This window comes from Panthera tigris, chromosome B4, assembly GCF_018350195.1.
Source record: "Panthera tigris isolate Pti1 chromosome B4, P.tigris_Pti1_mat1.1, whole genome shotgun sequence".
Classification (NCBI taxonomy): Eukaryota; Metazoa; Chordata; class Mammalia; order Carnivora; family Felidae; genus Panthera; species Panthera tigris.
Window position 1 is genome coordinate 61,912,874 of NC_056666.1, and position 27,309 is coordinate 61,940,182.

At 40.1% G+C, this 27,309-nt stretch overlaps 1 protein-coding gene and 1 long non-coding RNA gene across 3 annotated transcripts in view; one reads left to right on the forward strand and one right to left on the reverse strand.

Moving 5' to 3' along the window:
* LOC122240324 overlaps positions 1-24,048 on the forward strand; it is a 70,906-nt gene extending 46,858 nt beyond the window's left edge. For both annotated transcript variants that reach the window (XR_006219860.1, XR_006219859.1), the window contains 2 exons: positions 2,746-2,894; positions 23,854-24,048. This is a non-coding gene — a long non-coding RNA (uncharacterized LOC122240324). The remainder of the gene's footprint in view (positions 1-2,745; positions 2,895-23,853) is intronic.
* TMTC1 (transmembrane O-mannosyltransferase targeting cadherins 1) overlaps positions 1-27,309 on the reverse strand; it is a 275,658-nt gene that overhangs the window by 37,299 nt on the left and 211,050 nt on the right. Inside the window, exon 12 of the mRNA XM_007098851.2 lies at positions 21,786-21,929. Within this exon, the coding sequence (XP_007098913.2) occupies positions 21,786-21,929 (144 nt within the window). The remainder of the gene's footprint in view (positions 1-21,785; positions 21,930-27,309) is intronic.

Here is a 27,309-nt window from a genome sequence, read left to right on the forward strand (position 1 = left end):
GAGATTTCAGCAGAATTGCTCCATAAATTAGCAAAGACAGCGCAGTGTAGCTCCTGCTGCAAGCCCCCTATGGCTTCAGTCTCTGTAGGATGAAGATCTGTAGAGGAAAAACTAATATTGACTCCACAAGCGTCAGTTCCAAGTACTAGAAGGAGCATGCTACAAGGCGATTTTACCTAGAAAGGAGTCTTCTATCATAGACCTTGAAAAAAAAGACATGTTTCCAGCAAAGACCTTCCATTTAACTGTTGGGTTTAGCAAGCATCTATCATTATCTATTATGTGTTAGCCATTTCCTAAGGGAGGTGGCTGTCCATGCACTCCTCTTCTTACTGGGGGCAGAGCTAACCGGGCTCTTCCTGATGCACACTCCTGCCCCTGGTATCAAGGTGAAACACCTGCGTCCTTCAGTGGATTATTTTGGGATGTGGCTTGAAAGTTGCAGGGTTATAAGAAATTTGCATCACAGCTGTCTTAGTGCTGCTTTTTTATTGATTCAATCATTTAGTCAACAAACATTTAAAGAGTGTCTGTTAGGCTCTATGGAAGTCCAGGATGTTTACATACTTTGCGTTTTTAATCTAGAATATACCTTGAGGTACTTCTTCCATGGGCGCTTGTAAAGTAAAGCTTATTTTTTAATCTTGATAATTTGACTATTGATCTCATGCTTAGCAGAACTCTTTTGCCAAGGATTTCATAAGTCTTTATTAACATTAATTTGGAAATCCTCCCAAAATCCACAAAAAGATTTGGATTTAGGAAATTAAAGCTGAAGATTGAGTTCCCCGGGACATAATTGAGCTTGGATATTCTTCAAAATCAGCAGGAAAAAAAACCCACAACAATTTGACAGGAAAGATTTAATGATTCTCATTGGTCAGGCTCACATCAGTTAGAACGGCAACTCAAACTTTTTATATATGATTTCAGTGAGATTAATGACCACTTAATGACATCTAGGAATCTAAATATTTGAGGCTGTCCATTACCATTCATATGACACAGTGGAAAAGTTAGCATCACAGTTATTCACAGGGAGCTTGATTCTTTTTTTTTTTACATTTATTTATTTTTGAGAGACAAAGAGAAACAGAGCACAAGTTGGGTAGGGGCAGAGAAAGAATGAGACACAGAATCTGAAGCAGACTCCAGGCTCTGAGCTGTCAGCACAGAGCCCGGAGTGGGGCTTGAACTCACAAACCATAAGATCATGACCTGAGTCGAAGTCGGACGCTTAACCGACTGAGCCAGGTGCCCCAGGGAGCTTGATTCTTTATGAAAAGCTGTATCTCTATTATTCTCTTGAGGGACTGACACATTTTCAGAAAAATAGCTCATCATGTAATTTTGTTTAGTACAGGAGTATTGCAAAATGCAAAGACCAGGCAGAAAGGACGTTTCCTCTTGGCTCTGCATTCTCGGGTGATTCTGCTTTTCCCTGGGAGCCTTTGAGAGTCATTAGACCCCAACAGGTGTCAGGCACATGCCATCTTAACAGATATTTTTAAATGTTTTTTACAAAAGCCCAAGGAATTGGTAAGCAATAATTTTGTTGTTGTTTTGTTTCTGAAAGGGAGAGAAATGGTAAGAAGAGGCATTTCTTCTGTAGTCTCTCTTTTTGCTCAGCCTTTGGTGGGAGCTTGTGAAATAGGTGTGGTTTTGACATAATAATTTACAGAGGATTAATCTCAACAGTACTTTCTTTGGTCATACATTACACGTGAGAACTGAACTTCACTTCAACTCATTTCCTGTTTCAGAGGCATCTCTTTTCCTATCCACATTACAGCACATATTTCTCTACTAATTGCCTCATATTAATTAAAAATCAGTGACCATATTACTATAATTCTATTGAATAGACTACACCTTACTCAGTTTTGCTTGCTAACAGCTTAGTTCACAACCTGCTTCTAGTCCCCTCTTTCTTCTCCTTCTACTACATGCAGAGAACTGACAAATACATATTTTCTACAGCGCTGCTTTCAACCCATTCCTTTATATAAAAATCTTCATTAATGCCCTGCTGCATACAGATAGACCGTTTAAAACCTTCCATAATATGGTTCTGACCAACATTCCAAACATAACCAGGTACACACTAGTCCACCCAGACTGGGTGGACTTTGGCATTTATCCTACAGAACCTGAGAGATAACCGACTCCATTGCTTTTCTACCCTCAGTGTACTTTAAAATCACTTAAGGTGCTTCTAAAAAGACCTTTTTGTTCTTAGGCTGGGCTTCTTAAGAGGAAACTCTCCATATGAATATGACAGCCATTCAGATTTGAGAATTATGGCTATAATCCATCCTCCTTGACGTAAACTAGTGGGAAATGAGACTCAGAGGGCCTCAGTGATTTGCCCTGGTCCCAAGTGAAAAGGAAGGCCTCATATAGGTCTCGTGGCCTCTCAGCTTGGTATTCATGCCTGACACTTCACAGATGGCTTTCCCCTCCCCTACACTCAATGATGTTTTCCCTGTGCAATGGATTATCACCAGCTGACTCACAAGCTCAAAGCATGATCCCTCATCAGACCTACTAAACATATAACAAAATTAGAAAACATACATATGCTACCTTTCTTATAGTTTTCTTTATGTATCTCTGTAAGGAAAAAGATGGCAGGGGAACAGCCATCTGGAAGCCCTGTTAGGGCCTCCAAAGGGGCAGCTGCCCATTGTTCTTCAGGTCAATATTTAAAGGGTGACTGAGCTCCAACTCATTTTCTTCCCCAAGACCCTGGTGCAGCATGCAAAGCACCCCTGCCCCTGTCTCCCAAGGAAGGAGCGTCTGTCCACCAGGGAGTGGGTCATGCAGGCAAGTTGTTAAGGCTTCCCATTTCCTGATAGCTGTTTGCTGAACCTTTACTCTCGGCTAAGGACCCGGTAAGTGATTCTTTTGCATTATTCATTTTAATTGTCCCTAAGTATAATGAATTAGGCATCAGTATTTCCATTTTTAAGATTTAGAAAACAATACCAGCAACTATACCCCAACATGAATAAACTGAGATTTGGAGAGCTAAGTGGTGTGCCTTCCAGCACACAGCTACTGTGACACCAGGACTCTAATTCAGAACTTCACATGTGTCCTGTTCCGTGGGTAGGCCACCCTCAACACTTCTGCATCTACTCTCTTAAATGTTGGGCACTCTGGGACCATTACTAGGTTTTACGCTCCTTCACAGGCAAGACCCATGTCTTATTAACCTTACTTCTTTTATACTAGCGATCTGTACACAGTAGAAGTTAAATAATTTTAGTAAAGTGAACTGTACATAGTAGAAATTCAATAATTGCTAAATTAATTTTTATAAATGTGGTTTTACTATTTTATTCCTAGATCTTTGTAAACCTTAAATAAGCATCTTGGTATTCTAATCAAATTTGACAGAGGTGGGTAATATAATCATTCATTTTATATCTCCATTTCTACAGCTCTTTCAATATTAGAGAAGAAATCCTAAGTTAGACAGAAGCATTTCAAGCTTTAGAAGCATAAGAAAATTACAAGTACAGTTTTTTATTTATTGAGCACTTCCTACTTACCAGGCACAGCTAAAGCAGCTTCACTACCTTAACTCTGCATAGCAGTTAAAAGCACAGACTCAAGGCGTGCCTGGGTGGCTCAGTCAGTTAAGTGTCCGACGCCGGCTCAGGTCATGATCTCCCAGTTCATGAGTTCGAGCCCCACGTCATGCTCCATGCCGACAGCTCAGAGCCCAGAGCCTGCTTCAGATCTGTGTGTCCCTCTCTCTCTGCCCCTCCCCCACTTAGACTGTTTCTCTCTCAAGAAATAAACATTAAAAAAATTTAAAAAAAAAAAAAAAAGGCACAGACTCAAAAACCAGATAGACTGCCTTCAAGTTCTCCTACCATTTACTAGCTGTGTTTCTTTGGGCAAATTATCAGACCTCCCTCTGTCTGAGATACACTGTAGGTACTATATATATATTTTGCTTTTTACTAGCTTGTTCAATGTTTCCAAAATCACCCATTAAAACCTATCTCCCTCTTCTTCGTTTAGTTAATTTTAAAATCAAGGAGAATGTAGTGTTTTTTGAAATTTCCTCAAAAGTAATATACGTCTACATTTCAAACTATTCACAAAAAATCAAGAGCTAGACACCAGAGTGTTTTTTCCCTCTGATACCATAATAGATTTTTAATACAACTTAAATCATAATTAAATACCCAAATGAATATGTTGCCCTAAATGTACAATCACACTTGTAAGAAACAGTCACTACCCATGGAAACCTCATTCAAAGGCAAACACCAAGCTGAAAAGACTGCAATTGCAGGCTGATGGTTCTGAATCCACTCAGCTGATGCCCGAACCACTTAAAGGAGTGGGTCTGAATTTTTAGGGGTGATTGCTAAAGGTGAATATTTGGGCAATAAAGAATCAGGAGCAATTCCGAGCCTCTTCCTCAGTAAAGCCAGGAAAGCTTCTTAGAAAAGAAAGGTTTAGGCAGTTATCCCCATATGAAAAGATATAAAAGAGGCAGAAGATTTCAAATAGACATTATAAAATTTCTTAATAACAGGAATTACTATGTACTCCCACAGTACAGCTCACCCCTGGGCCAGTATTAAAACCTACTAACACATTCATTTTGGACCCATCATAAGCAGTTTTGGGAAATCAGAAGCCCATTTTCAATGTAAGCCCCATCTATACAGGACTACTCTGCTAGCCATTTAGACTAAATTGACAGGTTGATTCAAAAGGGGAAATAGACTAAATTGACAGGTTGATTCAAAAGGGGAAAAATATGGAAATAACATTTGCCTCTGAACTGACCAAGCATGTGATTGAAGTAACCAAGTCCACAGGTTGTTTCTCTGAATCGCATAGAAAAAGCTTGAATGAAGTAGCCCATAACTTGTGAGTAGATGGATAAAATCAAACCTTAGCACATACCCCATGGGCATACCTTCGGTTAGAAGTCACAGAAAGGAACAGTCTGAATCCCTTTGGAAACTCATGTCACACTAAGGTCTGTCAGAGCTCCCATTAGGGGGTTCAACTGGCACTGGTCGAACTATTAGGGATCCTTACATAGGTAAGAGAAGCTGGGAGTTGGTAAAACTGTCCGGGATCAGGTGATATTTATTGCTCTCAGCATCCTCCATTTCCTTATTCACCAAATAAGGAAGTATCAAGAGACTGCACTAGTGGATGACCGATGATCTAAAATATTTTGTCTTCCCTTTTCCCCTAGATCAGTAGTCCTCAAATTTTAGTGCCTAAGAATCATTGTGTGTTCGGTTAGATGCAGAATCCCAGGCCTCCTAAGATTCAGTATGTCCAGGCTAGGGTTCAGAAATCAATATTCTTAATAAGCGCCTTAGGTGATTCTGCTGAGGGGGGCAGTCTTGAGCCTATGCTTTAAGAAACTCTGCCCTGGCTCTGTGTGGGATTTGCCTGTTCAATTGATCCTGGATATAAAGCGAAATATAAGAGGATGATGAAAGCTAGGAAGAAAGAAGACCCCCGGGGACAATCAGAGCCAAAGACACAGTCACAGTGGCCAGTTGATTTGGCCAGATGATGGGGAGGCTGGAAGTGGGGGCAGGTGGAGGGGGCACTGAGAAATACTGCAATGGGAAGAGGCAGTTTCTCTGTCATCGAAGCTCTGTTGTGGATGCCTCTATTCTGCATCCAAGTCTTAGTTTCTGTGTCCTCCATGCGGGCATCACAACGTAAATAAAAATCTCCTAGTAATCTGCAAGCAAAACTACTCTCTCAAGTTCCCCCCAGGACCTTCCAAAAGGCTAAAAGTCCTGAGAAGGGCTTCCCGGGACCAATAACATCTTCATCATTGATTTCATGAGAGAAACATTAAGTAGAAATTAGATCTTGCTCATAATGTGCAAATTTTGCCATTAAACATTTGTAGCTTCACAGGGAATTTTCCCTTTGGTTATATAGCAGTGGGGCTGTTTTTCTCATGTGTTAAGTAAAAACATTTGCATCATCTCACTTTCCTGGCTCCATCTCAATGACAGATATTTAGCGAAAGCAAATAAGGCTTCACCATATTTTCTTTTAGTAATTAAGGACCTGTTAAGTTTGTCAATTTAGAAAACTTTTTGGATTCCTGTCTAAAATCTCATGACATATTCATTTAAACTAAAAGCAGATGCTTGCTTTGAAAAAGTATTGACATTTTGGGAGAATTTAGGAAATGCCAGCAACAGAAATAAATGGAATTGGCAATCCACTTGGCAGCAGTAAAATTTCCCATTAACCACTGTGTGAACTTGGGAGTGCTGGGGAGCTCCCTTAATTACTATTCCATTGTTGGAGTGTTGTGTTGTTGTTGTGTCCCAAAATGATGTCTCTCACAAAGGAAAAAGATGATTTTTTTTAGGGTTGGGGGGAACATATAGACTTGACCAGCTGTTCTGAAAAACTGAATTGTAAAAGTCAAGTTGTAAATGTCTGATAGATGATCTTTTCAATGCATACATTTTTCTATGGTTCTACTATTGGTATTTTCTATGGTTCTATTGGATCTTACTTTATGCAGCCTCTTTTATGTTCAGGTTTACTGAGCACATCTCTAGGCAATGCCCTGGAAATATAGTATCTAGTTTACTGGTGGTCACGCTAATAGTTCTACATAAAAACGTGAGTTTTTATGGAAGCCACACAGGAAAACTGTCTGGAGAATAGATTCATATTATGTGGTGATGAAGAATGAATTTTTTTTTCAATTCAAAACTATGATCACTATAATTAGCATTCAGAGAGTAGATCACCTGTACCTCACACCCTCCGCAACACAGGTGGGTTTGCAGGATTAGATTGAGGTCAATGCAGCCACGACTGGGAGGCAGTTAGGATGCCCACGCTGTGCGGTGCGAGTGGTCAATCTTTGGTTGCCTTTCACACCTCTCTCCCCAGCTAAAAACTGAGGAACAGAATGGTGGAAAGTTCTGACGCTATCTAGTTACAGAGCAGCAGAGATGGAGACACAGTTCACATAAAAGACCTCATGCAGGAGCTGGCACAGCGTAGGTCTTGAGGAAATGTTCATCTGGGATCCCTCCCCTTTCACTGCTATAGAAGGCTCTTGATGTCTTGACCAGCTCCATGAGGTGGCTGCCCTGAACCCCAAAGCAGGATGACTGCCCCATCGTGCCCCTGCTCCCGCACATACGGAGCCAGTTCTGTGCCACGAGTGCACGAAGGTGAGTAGGAAGTGAAGGGAAATACTCCTAAGCCAGCATCACTTCGGAGCTCACACAATATCTCTGCTAAGCCCTTCCATGATTTGAAGGAATGCATAGAAACAATGCTCCCAGTGTGGTATCTGGAGAAGAAGACAGCTGAGTATAGCCTGATTTAGCCAGGATTCACTTACCCCATAGACAAGGGGTCACTGTGATGATGCAATTGATGAATGCACATTCCTGGTTTTAGGCTCAGGCTGATTGCTGTCTAAATCCCAGCTCTGCCCTCATTAGCTGTAGGACCTGGATTAGATGTTCTACCGCCACGAGCCTCAGTGGCCAAACCTGTGAAATGTGCACACGGATCCCTCCCCCCCAGGCTCCTGTTAGGGTGCAGTAAAGGCACACAGGCTTGGAGAAGTGTCTGGCACAAGGGCAGATGCAATAAATGTTAGCTCTACTTGCTCAACGTTTCGGCCAGATTCCCATCTGGAATTGCCACCGGATGCCTCACAATTTACTTCTCAGCACAAACAGAATGCTGTCCCAGTGCTTCTACTCCATCTGAAGAGAAAAGGGACTTGCAAGTTCCTTTCTGGTCTTTCTCTTCCCCTGCACTGAAGAGATCAGAAACTTGGAGTCATAGTTAAAACCACAGATTCTTGCAGCTACAGAGATTTACGGGATCGCCTGCTCCCACCCCTTATTTCAAAAAGGAGACTGAGTCTCAAGGAGGTTGAATATTGCCCAAAGCTGTTCAATTGCAGGGGTGGAAAATGCGTTATCTACTTCTGATTCATTATTAATTTTATACCAAGAAGCTGAGCTTCAAATTGGCAGTGGGAAATTATGTCCCTGGGCTAATAATTAATAACAGCTAAAACTTATTTCGTCTTCATGGGGGTCTAGGTCCTATGTTAAGTACTTATATGCATTCTCATGTTTAGTACTCATGAAAACAAGTCACAGTATTATTTCCACTTTGTAAGCGAGTAATTAGAGGCAGTGAAAAATAAAAATGTTTTCCCAAGGTCACACACTGCTACACGGTATATAGATCCAAACTCACTAAGTTCTACAGCTCCTGGTCCTGAGGAGAGATGCAGACACAGTGTGACAGATGTAACAGAAAGTGCTGGCTACTGAGTTCCCACTTCACAGAGCTTACTGCTCCCAACCCTGGCAGCCTGGTTCCGTCTGTAATGGGAGAGTGATAGTGCCTATCCCCTGCCCACCCTGAGCGGGCAGGTGTGTGAGGCCTGAGGAAGAGCTTAGTAATTCATCATTCAAGTGTCAGTTATTCACAGGCTAGTCACCTGTTGGAGGAGAGGTAGCAGAAAGGTTGGGGGCAGAGAGCCCTGCAATGCTTCCCGGCAGACAGGTGGTACCGTATGAAAGCAGCAGGCTGGGTCCTCGAGGGAGGGGAACACGGGAGGAAGACTCTAAGGCAAGCTTCATGCCCCCATGGAGCTTCCTGGCCTGACCCTGCAGGCCACAGATAAGTAGAGAACATGCATATTCCTCTTTCTGCCCTTCGTGTTTCCCCTCCTGGTTTACACAGGGCTAAAGATAGACTTGAAAGCCTCTGACGATCTTTAACAACTCACATCCCAAATTTAGCCTCGGTGTCAGGACAAAATTGATCTACTGGATTTAAGATAAAAAAATTGAGATGTTTGGTCCCCTAAGGTAACACAATGCATGCTAGGAGAAATTTCCAATGGTTACCCTCATTTCCCTCTTTTTCGAAAGTTTTTTTTAACTTTTACAAATGTTTATCCATTTTTGGAGAGAGAGAGAGAGAGAGAGAGAGAGAGAGAGACAGGGTGCAAGTGGAGGGGCGGAGAGAGGAGGAGACACAGAATCCGAAGCAGGCTCCACGCTCTGAGCTGTCAGCACACAGCCCAATACAGGGCTTGAACTCACGAACCGTGAGATCATTACCTGAGCCAAAGTTGGACGTTTAACCGACAGCCACCCAGGCGTCCCTCAAGTTTTTATTTTAATTCCAGTTAGTTAACATAGTGTTATATTGGCTTCAGGGGTACAGTGTAGTGATTCAACACTTCCTTGTTCATTTCTTTTATTCTTATAAATTGACTTGTACCTTCTTTAAGCTACATCTCCAGTGAAGAGCTGCTCCAAGTCAGCACCTGGCACAGGATCTTAAGGAGACCAGACTGCAAATGGGGGCAGGGAATGTTTGTGAAGCTTAAAGGAGGGGGGATAATTTTCAGGACAGGGGAGACCGCTGGATACTCTAGCACTTGACAAGGCAGTCTGGCATGTTTAGTTATCCTCTGTCAGAAATATTTATGCAGGGAGAGAAAAAACATTCCAATTCTTTAAGAGAATGTAAATAAAACGAGGGGTCCCGTAAAGCTTGCTCTCCCTCACAGTGCTTCCTGCACAGACTGTCTTCTGGCCTCACCAGTGTTTACTGCAGCCATTACAGCAAAGAAAGGATTGAGGAAAGGGACGCTTCTTTGCAAACCATACTGTGGGTTTAAAACAACTCACTCATGCTCAATTCATTTAGCAATCCCAGCATGAATGAAAAGAGCTTTGGTGGGGGAGAGATACTTAGAAAAATATTTTAACAATTAGCAATCTGTTTATACACAAATAACTTTCAAATCTTGAGGAAATAGGTAAACATTCTCATTATTTCCCAGATAATTCAGTTTCGTGCAAACATTGAACGGAAGATAAAAATGCAAATGAAACCATATTTTAGATACACTAGGAGAGTTCTCACTTTAAAACCTCCGTGATATTCCCTCAAATGAAGTTTGCAGGCTTGTATTTCACATTCGTTTACAAGTGGCCAGTGCGGCTATGCACTGCGGTTCACATGGCATGGGAGGGTGGTAGGAAAGATGGAGGAAAGTGGCAGCATTTATGGAAAGTCCTAAATGCTAAGACATTTGGACTCTGTGTGTGTACATAACGGGCAATCAGTGAATCTCTCAGGCACCCCTCAATTTATAGGGAAGGTGGGAGAGGAGCAGATGTTAGAAATAGAAGGAAAAAACAATGTGTTATGATACACGCAATGAAATAAAGAGCTTCAAAACAGGAGGAGGCCAACATTGTCATATTCTTCACTTCAGAGACATCAGGGGAATGAGACCTGAACGAACAGGTGAGGAGGAAGGAGAAGCACCAAATGCTAACCATTCTTGCCAATTGACAAGAGAAATTTCAGAAAGAGTTAGGAGAACAGCTTGAGGGAATAGCTGAACTGAGAAAGATTCTCTGGAGGAACATTGTGTGGGGGAGTGGGATACAGAAATTTGTGGAATGGGAAAAATCTGAAGACCTAAGAGATGGCCCACAATAATGGATGGGGGAAGGGGAAAGAAATAAAATCAAGAACACATGTGGATTTTGCACTAATGCCTACTAATGGCTAAAATAAAAAAGACTGACAATACCAAATGTTAGGGTATGAAGCATATGGATCTCTTACCATTGTTGATAGGAGTGCAAGTGGTACAATTACTCTGAAGGACAGTTTGGCAGATTCTTAAAACATTAAAGATACATTTACTTACCCACAATTCTACTCCTAGACATTTACCTACAAGAAATGAACGTACAAAGACTGGGGGACCTGAACAGTCATAGCATGAATATTCATAATCACTCAAACCTGCAAACAAACCAAGTATTCAGCCACAAGAAAATGGATAAACAAAATTACAGTATATTAACACGATGGAATACTACTCAGCAATAAAAAAATGTAATATGGAACCACATGAATAAGACTCAAAACACTATGATAAGTAAAAATATCCAGACGCCAAAAAGTACATATTAAGGATCAACTTTCAATGAAGCTCTAAAACAGGCTAAACTAATCTATGGTGAAAAGAATCAGAATGACTGCCTCGAGGCGGGAGAAATTACTGGAAAGAGGCACGAGGGGTCTTTCTGGAGTGATTTCAGGGTCTTTCTGGGTCATTTCTGGAATGCTCTATGTTATCCTGGAGGTAATTATGAAAGTATATAGAACTGTCAAAATACAGATTTGTGAATTTTTTCCATGGTAATTATGCCACAACCTAAAAAAATACAAATAAACAACACATAAATAAGATGTAAGCACTGGCCTTGTTAAGGAGGCAAGACAGTGTCTCCTCCCTTGGAAGAGTAAAAGAAGAGATAGTCTGTCGACATGCAGGGAATTTTGAGATAGGAAGAAGGGAAGCTGAAAAAATTGACCCTGAATGACTTGAATGTTCTTAGTAAAAGTAAGGGATCATGTCATCTTCTGCATGTGTTTATGAACATGGAGGAGGGGAAGAAGGATACATGTATTAGGAAAAGGAAAAAAAAAAGGAGATATTATAGGATCATAAGGGATGAATCTCTAGCAGCTTTAACTCCTGACCCTGTTTGGTTTCACAATGCTCTCTTCAGAGTTTTGTTAGCTTTGTTTTTCATCCCTAACGCTTGACAGATTACATGACAGTCTAGAGCATACATTCCTGACAGAGGTGAAAATTGCTTCTTGGATTGGAGGTAGTGCTGTGAAAACAATATTAGATTACATATAAAAAATAAAATTAGATAGGACAATGGTTTGTGGTCTCCCAAAGCTCAACCCCTATGTAACAAATCTTATTCTTGAGTATTCATTAGGGATGGAGGTGATTAGGAAAAAAATGCTTTAAAAGGCTTCGAGGGTGAGGGTGGCGGCTAATAATGAAAACGAGTTGAGAAATATTGATCTACAGAAAGCAAAATGCAGGCAATGGGGTACACTGAGTTAGGAGCCTGGTCAGGCAAGTAAATGATAGTCAAGGTGTGAAAGAGTCTATGTTGATGTCACATGCATGAGTGAAATAGACAAATTAGAGATGAGATTATAAATTATGAATATAAAAATCAGAAAGAACAGAGATTCTAATAATGGAGAAGAGCAGGGTCGGTAGGAATGAGGGAGTAAGAGGGGAGTAACACTGGTCGTGGAAGGCACAACAATACTAAGGTCTTAAAAGAAGACAACTTGGAGGGCGCCTGGGTGGCTCAGTCAGTTGAGCATCCGACTTCGGCTCAGGTCATGATCTCGCGGTTGGTGAGTTCGAGCTCCGCGTCAGGCTCGGTGCTGACAGCTCAGATCCTGGAGCCTGCTTCAGACTCTGTGTCCCCCTCTCTCTCTGCTCCACCCCTGCTTGAGCTCTGTCTCTGTCTTTCAAAAATGAATAAACGTAAAAAAAAATTTTTTAAAGAAGACAACTGAACACAGAGAAGAGCTAGAAGGTGGCAGGTCAAAATCATGACCCCATCAGAGGGTTCGTAGGGACAACAGAGGGTGAAAGGGAAGAGGGGGGAGAGGTAAGAGGTTAAGGTCAAAGAGGAACATCAGAATTTAGGTGATACAAAGTAAAAAGGTCTGTGTAAAAATCCCATGGCATGGCCATGTTGGTGGGTGCCCAAGGTAGAGCAGAACCAGAGGGTCTGGGGGTAAAGCTGGCAGAAGAAGTGGGTGACTGATTAAGTTGGGGAGGGGATGTAATAGGATTGAGACTACACATAAATAAGGTTGGAAGTACCGTGAATACTAACAGATCACCATGGTGGTGGGGGCAAGGAGTGAGATTTCACTAGAAGGAAAGGGTGCAGAACTTGCCCACCCAAAGCTGACATCCTAATGTAGCGGAAAGGAACTCCAAAAGCTTTTCTTTATCCAATGGGCTGGCATTTTGAATTCCCAGAGGCTTCAGTTGAAAAGGAGAGAAGAGAACTACCATCTTGAATGTATGAATTCCTTTTTATAAAATAAAAGGTGGTGTAGCTAGTATCAAAGCTATAAAGAAATTTATCCCAAACATTTAAATTTATTCAAAGATAATGGTCACCCTTCTTTCCATGTCCTTTTATTCTTCAGAATTTAATTTTCTAAAGTACCAGACTAAAGAAAATCAAACGTATTTTTTCCCAAATTCAACTTATATATAGTTCAATTATTGGATATCCCATTTCACTTTCTTCTAAATTTGGATTATAATATTTATTATAATACCCATTAACACCCAAATCCTCTCATGTGAATAGAAGGTAGTTCTGGCAATGAGGGAGGTATGCTATATAATTCTTTAAGAGGGTCTTTTCGTATTCTGTTTCAGTAACAAACACTAGCAGCTATTTTCCCCAAGCAGTCACAAAAATATTTTCCTACGCCCTGAATGTAAATATTCGATTATATTCTCTTGAGCCATCAGGGACTTCTGCTCTTTTCAACCATGAAAAGTTTATGCTAATCTTGCCTATTTTCTTTTATGTTTTAGGCTTCAAGCAAAGCCAACAATAATTAATATAAATTAAGAATGCTGGCATGGATAGCTGCTCCTTATCAATCTGTCACACTGTACATATGCTGCACAGAATCATAATAGATTAGCTTCAAAGTCCAGTGAGATGGTCATGAAAGAGGCCAAATATATTTGGATAGCATTCATTGAAATCTATTGCTATGAACAGGTCTAAAGCTATATGTCATATAATTCCAAGAATTCAAGTGACATTTGTCCTCAGTGCCACACGATTTCTGGGATGGTCTGACAGAATCACATTTTATTTAGAGCTTCTGGCCTGGACAAAGACTTAATTTCTCTCTAAGTCAAAGTCATTAATAAAGGTCTATGCTGTGCAATACAGCAGCCACTAACCACACGTGGTTACTGAACACTTGAAATATGAATAGTCTGAAAGTAAGAAACATACACTGGGTTTCAAAGATTAATTGTAAAGAAATACACACTAGCTCAGTAATATTTTTACGTGTTCAATTTTAAAATTAATTTTTAATACGAATTACACACTAAAATGACAAAATTTTGGATATACAGGGTTAAATAGAATGCATTATTATAATAATTCCACCTTTTTATGTTCTGAAATATGGCTGCTTGAAAATTTTAAGTCACAGATTCTGGCTCTCATTACATTTCCATTGGGCGATGTGGCTCTAGGCTGTATCCCAGTTTTGAGGCAAGCCACAAAGAGGCAGTCGAGTGTGGTCAGACAGCTCTAGGTTCAATTCCCATGCCTTCTGTTACTTCGCTAAGGGACCTTGGTACATTACTTCTCCAAGCCTTAGTCTCTTCATTTATAAAATAGGAATGATGACAGTGCCCTGCTCTCAGCGATGAGCAAATCTAACACTTGTGCCTAAATAGGTGCTTGGGTTCTCAGAATGCACATTAAGTTCTAGATTACAAAAAAGGGCACAATTTAAAAAATTAGCTGCCTGATGAGAAACAGATAGGGCAAAAATCTTAAATAGCAAAATGGATCAAATCAAACAAAATTTAAAATATTCTTATTTATTTATTTATTTTTGTCTTTGACCCACTGCTAGTAGCAGACATATATTAAGGTTAAGTAGAAATGAAACTCAGAGTTAACTAAATGTGGATTAGCTCTATTTTCTGAGTTACCTCTCTCTGCTACTGAGGGATATAATGTAAACAAATGTCACTATCCCCCCCCCCACCCCCCCAAAAAAAACCCATGACGGGTCTTTCTCCCAGAAGGCAATCACATGCTGTCAAATAGCTGAATATGAAGTAATTCTTGGAATGGAGAGGTATTTGGGCAGCATGGGTCAAGGTAAGTGAATAGAATAGGAATTCAAGGGCAGGCATTCAGTCCTAGGTCTGACAAGGCCTAGGCCAATGTCACACGAGATCTCTGAGCCTTGGTTTCTCCATGTGTAAAACAGGGATGCAGATGATAATACCTCTCACAATAGATTAAAGATTAAATAATGCATATGAAAACACTTACCTGTAAACCGGACAGTATTATATAAATGTTAACTATTAGCATGATTTTATTCTACTGAATTGTAAAAGGAATCTACATAGATACAGCCACTCTGCTTTCTGGTGTAAATGAAAAGAACAAAAGGCAAACAATGGTGACTTTGTACACAGCACTCAACTTCGCAGGACCCTGTTTCCTCTTCTTCCCTGTCTACTTTAAGGAGTCACGAGGAGGGCCTCCTCAAAAAAACATGCACTCAGAAAAGTACAGTCTTACACAAATGTAAAGCATTGTCTTTGGTTTGGATAATCATCAAAAGTTGATTTTGACAAAATCTCTGATAAAGAGAGAAAAAGTCCGATGCTCAGTATCCAGGAATCCCTCCTACTGTGAAGAGTAGCCATTGCCATGCTCCAAAAAATAATCCCTTATCCTTTTAACTCACAGATACTCATTCAAGCTAATAGTGGAATAATATGTGAATTGAAAAAGGAAGGTTAGAGTGTGCATCTCTTGTTCGGGTCTTGGCAAGATGAAATTTAAGGACCGTCTAACCATTATTTTCAAGTAGAGGCCCATTCAGCACAATATTGTAACCATAACTGCAGGACATCATTCCTAACAAGAACTGTCATTAAAGCTGGCTCTTTGGGGAACAAATACTCATATGGTCTTTAAAATCAATACTATGTGGCACAAAAACAGACACATAGACCAATGGAATAGAATAGAAACCCCAGAACTAGACCCACAAATGTATGGCCAACTCATCTTTGACAAAGCAGGAAAGAACATCCAATGGAAAAAAGACAGTCTCTTTAACAAATGGTGCTGGGAGAACTGGACAGCAACATGCAGAAGGTTGAAACTAGACCACTTTCTCACACCATTCACAAAAATAAACTCAAAATGGATAAAGGACCTGAATGTGAGACAGGAAACCATCAAAACCCTAGAGGAGAAAGCAGGAAAAGACCTCTCTGACTTCAGCCATAGCAATCTCTTACTTGACACATCCCCAAAGGCAAGGGAATTAAAAGCAAAAATGAATTACTGGGACCTTATGAAGATAAAAAGCTTCTGCACAGCAAAGGAAACAACCAACAAAACTAAAAGGCAACCAACGGAATGGGAAAAGATATTTGCAAATGACATATCGGACAAAGGGCTAGTATCCAAAATCTATAAAGAGCTCACCAAACTCCACACCCGAAAAACAAATAACCCAGTGAAGAAATGGGCAGAAAACATGAATAGACACTTCTCTAAAGAAGACATCCAGATGGCCAACAGGCACATGAAAAGATGCTCAACATCGCTCCTCATCAGGGAAAAACAAATCAAAACCACACTCGGATATCACCTCACGCCAGTCAGAGTGGCCAAAATGAAGAAATCAGGAGACTATAGATGCTGGTGAGGATGTGGAGAAACGGGAACCCTCTTGCACTGTTGGTGGGAATGCAAACTGGTGCAGCCGCTCTGGAAAACAGTGTGGAGGTTCCTCAGAAAATTAAAAATAGACCTACCCTATGACCCAGCAATAGCACTGCTAGGAATTTACCCAAGGGATACAGGAGTACTGATGCATAGGGGCACCTGTACCCCAATGTTTATAGCAGCACTCTCAACAATAGCCAAATTATGGAAAGAGCCTAAATGTCCATCAACTGATGAATGGATAAAGAAATTGTGGTTTATATACACAATGGAGTACTACGTGGCAATGAAAAAGAATGAAATATGGCCCTTTGTAGCAACGTGGATGGAACTGGAAAGTGTGATGCTAAGTGAAATAAGCCATACAGAGAAAGACAGATACCATATGGTTTCACTCTTATGTGGATCCTGAGAAACTTAACAGAAACCCATGGGGGAGGGGAAGGGGAAAAAAAAAAAGAGGTTAGAGTGGGAGAGAGCCAAAGCATAAGAGACTCTTAAAAACTGAGAACAAACTGAGGGTTGGTGGGGGGTGGGAGGGAGGGGAGGGGGGTGATGGGTATTGAGGAGGGCACCTTTTGGGATGAGCACTGGGTGTTGCATGGAAACCAATTTGACAATAAATTTTATATATTTAAAAAATAAAATAAAATAAAATAAAATCAATACCATGTAATCCAGTTACCCCAAAAGACACTGATAGGACTTTATCCAGCCATTAAGTTACTTGGGCTCGAAGTTAGGACATAAACAGACCCAACAATGACTTTAAAAAAATGAGTCCATAGAGCTTCACATAAAGAAATAAGAGCTCATAAAAATAGCAGAGTAATATAAAAGCACTCTATTGACCTGCAACTAGTTATCTGCAATAACAGAGAACTCATTTTCCCCACATCTCTTGATTTGTTATTATTTTTAACGGGAGCTAACTGGTAATAAAATGGTTTTTCTGTCACAGTGTGTACCATTTCATTCATAGTTGTTTTTCATCAATCTCAATTTGTATCAAGTTGTAACAATAAATTATCTGATTCAAAAAATTACGTTTATTTGTTTTTTGCTGACTTATAGTTTTATTTCTTTCATTTTAAGTGTATTTTCCTCACATTTACTTATTTTTGTATAGTCTTCCTTGATTTTGTGCTCCTGTAAATGGATAAAGCCATTTCTAAACATAAAACTTCAGACTCAGGGGGTGCCTGGGTGGCTCAGTTGATTAAGCATCTCGCTCTTGATTCCAGCTTAGGTCCTGATCTCATGGTTTGTGAGTTCGAGCCCCACATCCAGCTCTGTGATGACAGTACAGAGCCTGCTTGGGATTCTCTCTCTCCCTCCCCCTCTCACTATCTCTCTCTCTCTCTCTCTCAAAATAAATAAATAAACTTAAAAAACAAACAAAAAAACCCTTCAGATTCAGGATGATACCTATCACATCATACCATATTAGAATGTTCTGTGATTAATCCACCCAATGCTTCTGTCTAAACGAGATTAGATAAAAACACACATTAACACACACATTAGGAGAAAGGACTATTATCTATCTATATATGTAAAATTAAAGGAGTAAACAAGAAGGTGGAGAAGCTGCATCACACTGAGTTACTGAGATAATTAGAGGACAGTCCTGCTGGAGCACCTGGGTGGCTCAGTCAGTTACTCTTGGTTTCAGCTCAGGTCATGCTCTCACAGTTCGTGAGTTTGAGCCCCACATCTGGCTCTGAGCTGACAGTGTGGAGCCTGCTTGGGATTTTTCTCTCCTTCTCCATCTCTCTCTCTCAAAAATAAACAAATAAACATTAAAAAAAAAAAAAAAAAGACAATCCTGTTAGGGAGAGGCCAAAAGAACAAAGCAAACCATTTGCTTTAAAAGTACCAGATAGATAATACCTATCCTTCTCAAGCTATTCCAAGAAATAGAAAGGGAAGGAAAACTTCCAGACTCATTCTATGAAGCCAGTATTACTTTGATTCCTAAACCAGACAGAGACCCAGTAAAAAAAGAGAACTACAGGCCAATATCCCTGATGAATATGGATGCAAAAATTCTCAATAAGATACTAGCAAATCGAATTCAACAGCATATAAAAAGAATTATTCACCATGATCAAGTGGGATTCATTCCTGGGATGCAGGGCTGGTTCAACATTCGCAAATCGATCAACGTGATACACCACATTAACAAAAAAAAAGAGAAGAACCATATGATCCTGTCAATCGATGCAGAAAAGGCCTTTGACAAAATCCAGCACCCTTTCTTAATAAAAACCCTTGAGAAAGTCGGGATAGAAGGAACATACTTAAAGATCATAAAGGCCATTTATGAAAAGCCCACAGCTAACATCATCCTCAATGGGGAAAAACTGAGAGCTTTTTCCCTGAGATCAGGAACACGACAGGGATGCCCACTCTCACCGCTGTTGTTTAATATAGTGCTGGAAGTTCTAGCATCAGCAATCAGACAACAAAAGGAAATCAAAGGCATCAAAATTGGCAAAGATGAAGTCAAGCTTTCGCTTTTTGCAGATGACATGATATTATACATGGAAAATCCGATAGACTCCACCAAAAGTCTGCTAGAACTGATACGTGAATTCAGCAAAGTTGCAGGATACAAAATCAATGTGCAGAAATCAGTTGCATTCTTATACACTAACAATGAAGCAACAGAAAGACAAATGAAGAAACTGATCCCATTCACAATTGCACCAAGAAGCATAAAATACCTAGGAATAAATCTAACCAAAGATGTAAAAGATCTGTATGCTGAAAACTATAGAAAGCTTATGCAGGTAATTGAAGAAGATATAAAGAAATGGAAAGACATTCCCTGCTCATGGATTGGAAGAATAAATATTGTCAAAATGTCAATACTACCCAAAGCTATCTACACATTCAATGCAATCCCAATCAAAATTGCACCAGCATTCTTCTCGAAACTAGAACAGGCAATCCTAAAATTCATATGGAACCACAAAAGGCCCCGAATAGCCAAAGTAATTTTGAGGAAGAAGACCAAAGCAGGAGGCATCACAATCCCAGACTTTAGCCTCTACTACAAAGCTGTCATCATCAAGACAGCATGGTATTGGCATAAAAACAGACACATAGACCAATGGAATAGAATAGAAACCCCAGAACTAGACCCACAAACGTATGGCCAACTCATCTTTGACAAAGCAGGAAAGAACATCCACTGGAAAAAAGACAGTCTCTTTAACAAATGGTGCTGGGAGAACTGGACAGCAACATGCAGAAGGTTGAAACTAGACCACTTTCTCACACCATTCACAAAAATAAACTCAAAATGGATAAAGGACCTGAATGTGAGACAGGAAACCATCAAAACCTTAGAGGAGAAAGCAGGAAAAGACCTCTCTGACCTCAGCCGTAGCAATCTCTTACTCGGCACATCCCCAAAGGCAAGGGAATTAAAAGCAAAAGTGAATTACTGGGACCTTATGAAGATAAAAAGCTTCTGCACAGCAAAGGAAACAACCAACAAAACTAAAAGGCAACCAACGGAATGGGAAAAGATATTTGCAAATGACACATCGGACAAAGGGCTAGTATCCAAAATCTATAAAGAGCTCATCAAACTCCACACCCGAAAAACAAATAACCCAGTGAAGAAATGGGCAGAAAACATGAATAGACACTTCTCTAAAGAAGACATCCGGATGGCCAACAGGCACATGAAAAGATGTTCAATGTCGCTCCTTATCAGGGAAATACAAATCAAAACCACACTCGGATATCACCTCACGCCAGTCAGAGTGGCCAAAATGAAGAAATCAGGAGACTATAGATGCTGGAGAGGATGTGGAGAAACGGGAACCCTCTTGCACTGTTGGTGGGAATGCAAATTGGTGCAGCCGCTCTGGAAAGCAGTGTGGAGGTTCCTCAGAAAATTAAAAATAGACCTACCCTATGACCCAGCAATAGCACTGCTAGGAATTTATCCAAGGGATACAGGAGTACTGATGCATAGGGGCACCTGTACCCCAATGTTTATAGCGGCACTCTCAACAATAGCCAAATTATGGAAAGAGCCTAAATGTCCAACAGCTGATGAATGGATAAAGAAATTGTGGTTTATATACACAATGGAATACTATGTGGCAATGAGAAAAAATGAAATATGGCCTTTTGTAGCAACATGGATGGAACTGGAGAGTGTGATGCTAAGTGAAATAAGCCATACAGAGAAAGACAGATACCATATGGTTTCACTCTTATGTGGATCCTGAGAAACAACAGAAACCCATGGGGGAGGGGAAGGAAAAAAAAAAAAAAAAAAAGAGGTTAGAGTGGGAGAGAGCCAAAGCATAAGAGACTGTTAAAAACTGAGAACAAACTGAGGGTTGATGGGGGGTGGGGGGTGGGTGATGGGTATTAAGGAGGGCACCTTTTGGGATGAGCACTGGGTGTTGTATGGAAACCAATTTGACAGTAAATTTCATATATTAAAAAATAAAAATAAAATAAAAAAAAATAAAAAAAAAAGTACCAGATAAGCACTCTAGAAATTTAGAGATATGGAAACCAATTCAGTAAGTGTGTGGACTGTCAGCATCCTAACGAGCATCACTACAATCTCATTCCAAACATTTTCATCCTATTTCCACTTCTGATGTACCATCACCAACATACCAAGACTCTGTATTAATAAAAAGACAAGATGCAAAAGTATCCTTGTGTGCTTTAGTCTTCAGTGACACTAATCAACCTTTTACTGGGCAGTGACAGTACCCGGTGACTGGTGACTATACCCGGCAGGTCTTCCTAAGAGTAAGACTTACCATCACTAAGTCCAGGCAGACCTTACTTTGTTTTTTACTGCTAGTACAGTAAACACTGAACACAAGCTGTGGTTCTGTCATTTGCCTACAGTTTTAGAGCAGATTGCTCTTTGTGGATAAGTACTTTTACAAAGTATACTCATGGAATACCTGGGAAACACCTTTCCAAAAAAAAATTGGGAAATGTGGTATTCCATATTGCCTTCTTCAAGATTCACGGGGCATTTAGGATATTAAAGGTTCTTGCAAGAGGGGAGTCATCCTTGTCTAACTTGGCATTTCCTAAGTTTACCTGACCAAGGAGCCCTTCCCTATCCCTACCCCTCCACAGACAATCTGTGAACATATCTCAGAACTAACATGTCCAGAGAGACACTCTCAGGAAACACTCTTTTTGACTGCTAAGGGATAGAGTTAATTTAGACGAATATGACCTCTTCTCACAGCTTGGAAACGTTTATTATCCTACTCTAAGAAGAGGACTGAAGCACGACCAAATGAGTGTTGAGAAAGTAAGGGGTGCCTAAAATGACAAGCGCACCTAATCGAAGGTCCACCTTGTACTTACTTGAGGAGATTCCCAAGATTGAAAAGAGCTCGGTTGTGCTGTGGATTTAGCTGGAGAGCCCTCTGATAGTAGATCTTTGCCTCTGCTGTGTCTCTTGTCAGAGTTCCGAGGTTGTTCAGGGCACTGGCGTGGCGAGGATACAACCTGAAAAATTAGAGATATTAAGCCAGGATTGTTCAAAAACTCCTAAGGTGGGCACAACAATTCGCTTGTTTTCCTCCCTCCTCCATCCTAGGAATGTCACAACCCAAACAAAACACTGAATTCTTCCTTTATTTTAATGGGTTGTCCATGTGAAATTTTAATTATGTATGCAGCTGCAGGCATATAAACGTGGCTGAGAAGTACCTATTTGACAGGGGTATATGTAAATAACCCCCAAATGGTGCAAAAATAAACAGTATACAAATCTATCAGGGTTAACCAAATTTTAGTCCTTTGGATCCTACAATTACTTTCAATTTGCTTTGACAGAAAACCCCTATTGCCTCACCACTTCTGAGTTTCTGGGCTGGTAGGACTGCTGACCAGCTGCCCGTACAATGCCCACTATGTACATAAGATGCTGGGGGTTCTTTGGATGAGGGCATCTTCATGAACATATTTGGATTAGAAGATGAGTCAGACTGCCATTATTGGGAAAGAATAATACACACGATTTTCCCATAAAAATAAACTTTACTCCCGAAATGGCTTTTCATCTTGGCTCTCTTTTTCCATTTTACCCCTTCTCTCCTCCTATTATAATTTGGGTGGCAACTGGCCTGAGAGAGTTCTCAGAATGAAAATCCTGACAAACACTTTCAAAAAAATTAAGTAATGCACAATGAAGTGAAAATGGCATTCCCAATGTTCAAAAGCAAATGTAAAGGAGGACTGGGGATACATCAGTAAGTCAAATTTATGCTGATTAAGGAGGGAAGGGATTCAATTTAGTTCCGTAACTCAAAACCATAAAGAAGGTAAATCCACACAGCTACATAGTTTAGTTGTTTCTGCTATATTTAGAGCAGAATATTTAGCAGACTAAGAGGTTCACTCCATCTCTGTCACCCAGAGTACTCAGAATAACCCTGTGAAGCTGCCTGTTAATGTAGGAAAGCTAAGATAATGCCCAAATAAAAATAGGATGTGTACTTGTCAAGTCTCTTGACAATCAAATGACATGCCTGGCCTCTCCCACTCTGTTCCACACCTTCTAAGATCAATTATATTTGGGAGCAGAAGGGGGTCCTATTTAAAAGGCTGACAAGACAAGTCTCATGGTTTGTCTTTTTAAACCTTTGCTTAACCCAAAGTTTCCTAGGTTTATTTGACCATGCAATCCTTCCCTACTCCCTTTTAGAGCAGCGATGAACACGATGAACATCTCTAAGAACTAGTATTTTCGGGAAGACATTACAGGTAATGCTCCTCATGACCGTCAAGGACTCTTCACAGACATGTTATGCCCTCCCAAAGCTGGAAAGCCCTAATTACTCTCAATGGCTGCAGAGGCTGCTGGAGAGAGAGATATTATGAGAGGAAGTTGGGGAAAAGAAAACATGCTGGGCCAGCACATGGCACTATTGTTTGCTTATCTCTGGTCACCTTTACTCAGGCAAAGACAACCTGAGGTCCCTGGTGGTAGCCCCACAACCCCAAGCTTCACGATCCTGAAGTATGCCAAGTCCTTGGCCTGAGGGACAGCAAGTCCTTGGCTCTCTTTCTCTGAGATGCCGCTATGGGACATCAGAGCTATGATGAGAGACAGAATGTTCTTGTACCTGTTCATTCACTACATGCCCACAAAAGTCTCCTGAGAAGCTTATGTCTAAGAATGATTTTGGAAGTGGTTACAGAGAGGATATCACTGCCAGCACTCAAATTCTTCTAAAGATTTTTTATTTTTTTATTTTTTTTGCGCAGGTGAAGATGTTGAGCAAAGCTCTCTGACTTCCCAAAGATTTAAGGGATGTCCAATGAACTCAGTGAGAGCAGTTCTCATTTCCCTGCTGACCAGCTGTAACAGAAAGCTTTCCGGGGACATCTGTCTTCTTAAACCTTGATCTTTTCCTTGATTCTTTAGGCTTGGGAGCCCTTGAAACAAATATGTGAGGTGAAACCACTACCTATGGGAAAGACAGTCTAAATTCAATAAGATCTTCCACCATGGGCTCACCCATCTCCTGCTGCACCCATCTGCACGGTCAAGCAACTGCCCTCGGCACTGGCTCTCAGCCCACCTTCTCAAACTTTACGTTCCCTCATGATCCACTGTCACTTAAATAAATAGTCATGCACTTCCAATTTCACTGAGTACAAAAATGTTTCTCTCTCTCTCTCTCTTTTGAAATCAGAAACAATATAAATCCACACCAAACTCAAAAACAAAAATAATCAGTGAGAAGGAAATAAAAAACAGATATAAGAAACAGATATAAGCACTATGAGGGAAAAGGCCTTTTTATGTCCCGTGTTCCGAGAACCTGTCTGCAACTGCAGAACCATGAGGCTTAGGACAGGGATTCACGGCCAACCACAAATCCCTGCCAACCATGAATCAAGCCAGGGAAGATGCTCGGTGTTAACAAAGAGTCCTGATCCATCGAGGAAAGGGATTTCTAGCATCTACAGTGGTTTACTTAATCTAGTACCACTCATAGCCCTCCACTTGAAAAATGTGCAATATTGTTTATTCCTAATAGTAAGGGTTTGCTGGCAATATCCTCTCTCACTGGGTATCCGATTAGGTTCACCTAATCACAAGCAAGCACTGCATTATTTATAAAACAAAGCTGAATTTCATTAAAAGAGTTCTTCAATAACCAAGTCGGCAAAAAATACCACTCCTTATTTTGAGTCTTAGATAGACAGAAATTTTCTTCGAACACATACTCTTTTTTTGTTTACTGAAGATCTATAGAAGGACAAGAGTTATTTTGTGCTTTTACTTTCCAAATAAACTTGGGTTTGAATTAGCTTGGGTCTAATTCAATACTGAGGGCTCCAGGAAGGGAATTTTCTACTGGAAAAAGGAACAGTTTAAGGGCTGTTTATGTTGCTACATTAATGGTCAGAATAAATTTAGTCCATCTTGACTTTGACTTCTACAGGTATGTTTTACAAAAGTTCTGTTACTGATTGATTATTCCCTTCCCTATCTAAAAAATCTCAGCAAAAGCTTCACTGAACTAGAGTGGAGTGGTGATTTTCAAACCTTTTTTTTTTTCACATTTTAGTAGCTTTATTTACTTTTTAAAAGTACCCACCCAACACCCTAGCAATCCTCAGTTTGTTCTTTCTTTTTTTTTTTTTTCAGGAGTAGAATTTAGTGATTCATCACTTACATATAACACCCAGTGCTCATCCCAACCAGTGTCATCCTTAATGCCCCTCAGCCCTTTAGCCCTTCCCCCACACCCAACACCCCTCCAGCAACCCTCAGTTTGTCTCCATATTTAAAATCTCTTATGGTTTGTCTGCCTCTCTGTTTTTATATTATTTTTGCTTTCCTTCTCCTATGTTCATCTGTTCTGTATCTCAAATTCCACATGAGTGAAATCATATTTGTCTCTCTCTGACTTATTTCACTTAGCATAATACATTCTAATTCCATCCATGTTATTGCAAATGGCAAGATTTCATCCTTCTTGATTAGTAAGTAATATTCCATTGAATATATATACCACATCTTCACTATCTATTCACCAGTCAATGGACATTTGGACTCTTTCCATATGTTGACTATTGTTGATAGTGTTGCTATAAACATTGGGGTGCATGTGCCCCTTTGAATCAGCATTTTTGTATCATTTGGATAAATACCTAGTAGTGCAACTGCTGGGTCATAGGGTAGTTCTATTTTTCATTTTTTGAGGTACCTCCATAATGTTTTCCAGAATGGCTGCAACAGTTTGCATTCCCACCAGTAGGGCGAAAGGGTTACTCCTTCTTCTCATCCTTGCCAACATCTGTTCTTGCCTGAGTTGTTAAGGTTAGCCATTCTGACAGGTGTGAGGTGGTATCTCACTGTGGTTTTGATTGTAATTCCCTGATGATGAGTGATATTGAACATTTTTTCATGTGTCTGTTAGCCATCTGTACATCTTCTTTGGAAAAGTGTCTATTCATGCCTTTTGCCCATTTCTTCACTGGATTATTTGTTTTTTGGGTGTTGATTTTGATAAGCTCTTTACAGATTTTGGATACTACTCCTTTATCTGATATGTCATTTGCAAATATCTTCTCTCATTCCATCACTTGCCTTTTAGTTTTGCTGATTGTTTCCTTCACTGTTTCTTTCACATCCTTCAAAAAGATTTTTATCTTTTTTTTTTTACTGTCATGGCTTAAGATTTATTCCAGCAAAGGATACAGTGAAGGAATAAAAGAAAAAGTATATATACAGTAAACCTTGGATTGCAAGTAACTTGTTCTGCAAGAAGATTTTTATCTTAATGAGGTCCCAATAGTTCATTTTGGCCTTGCCTGCAGAGACATGTTGAGTAAGAAGTTGCTGTGGCCAAAGTCAGAGGTTGTTGCCTGTTTTCTCCTCTATGATTTTGATGGTTTCCTGTGTACATTTAGGTCTTTCATCCATTTTGAGTTTATTTTTGTGTATAGTGTAAGAAAGTGGTCCAGGTTCATTCTTCTGCATGTTGCTGTCCAGTTTTCCCAACACCATTTACTGAAGAGACTGTCTTTTTTCCTTGGATATTCTTTCCTGCTTTGTCAAAGATTAGTTGGCCATATGTTTGTGGGTCCATTTCTGGGTTCTCTATTCTGTTCCATTTATCTATGTGTCTGTTGTTGTGTCAGTACCATACTGTCTTGATGATCACAGCTTGAAGTCTGGAATTGTGACGCTTCCGGCTTTGGTTTTCTTTTTCAGGATTGCTTTGGCTATGCGGGGTCTTTTCTGGTTCCATACAAATTTTAGGATTGTTTGTTCTAGCTCTCTGAAGAATGCTGGTGTTATTTTGATAGGGTTTGCCGTTCTCTATATTTAAGAGTCTCTTATGATTTGCCTTCCTCTCTGTTTTTATCTTATCTTTCCTTCCCTTCCCCTATGTTCATCTCTTTTGTTTCTTAAATTTCACATATGAGTGAAATCAGATGATATTTATCTTTATCTGACTGACTTATTTCGCTTAGCATGATAAACTCTAGTTCCATCCAGGTTATTGCAAATGCAGGATTTCATTCTCTTTGGTTGCCAAGTAATATTCCATTGTATATAATACCACATCTTCTTTATCCATTCATCAGTCAGTGGACATTTGGGCTCAAACCTACTTTTTTTAAGATCAATGTGAACAGCTCCTGGATTTTCTTTCTCATAGTCTTACCCAACATTTGTGTTGTTTATGGGGACTCTCTTGCTATTTCTTAATTATTGTCATTTTATTTCAGTGAGTTAAATTCTTAAAAATGTATGATAGAGGAAATATGTTATATTGTCAAGTAGTTCCAGGGTATAAGGAAGTTTATTTTTTCTCTTTAACAATGAAACCTAAACATAGAGATAGAGTTCCTATGAACT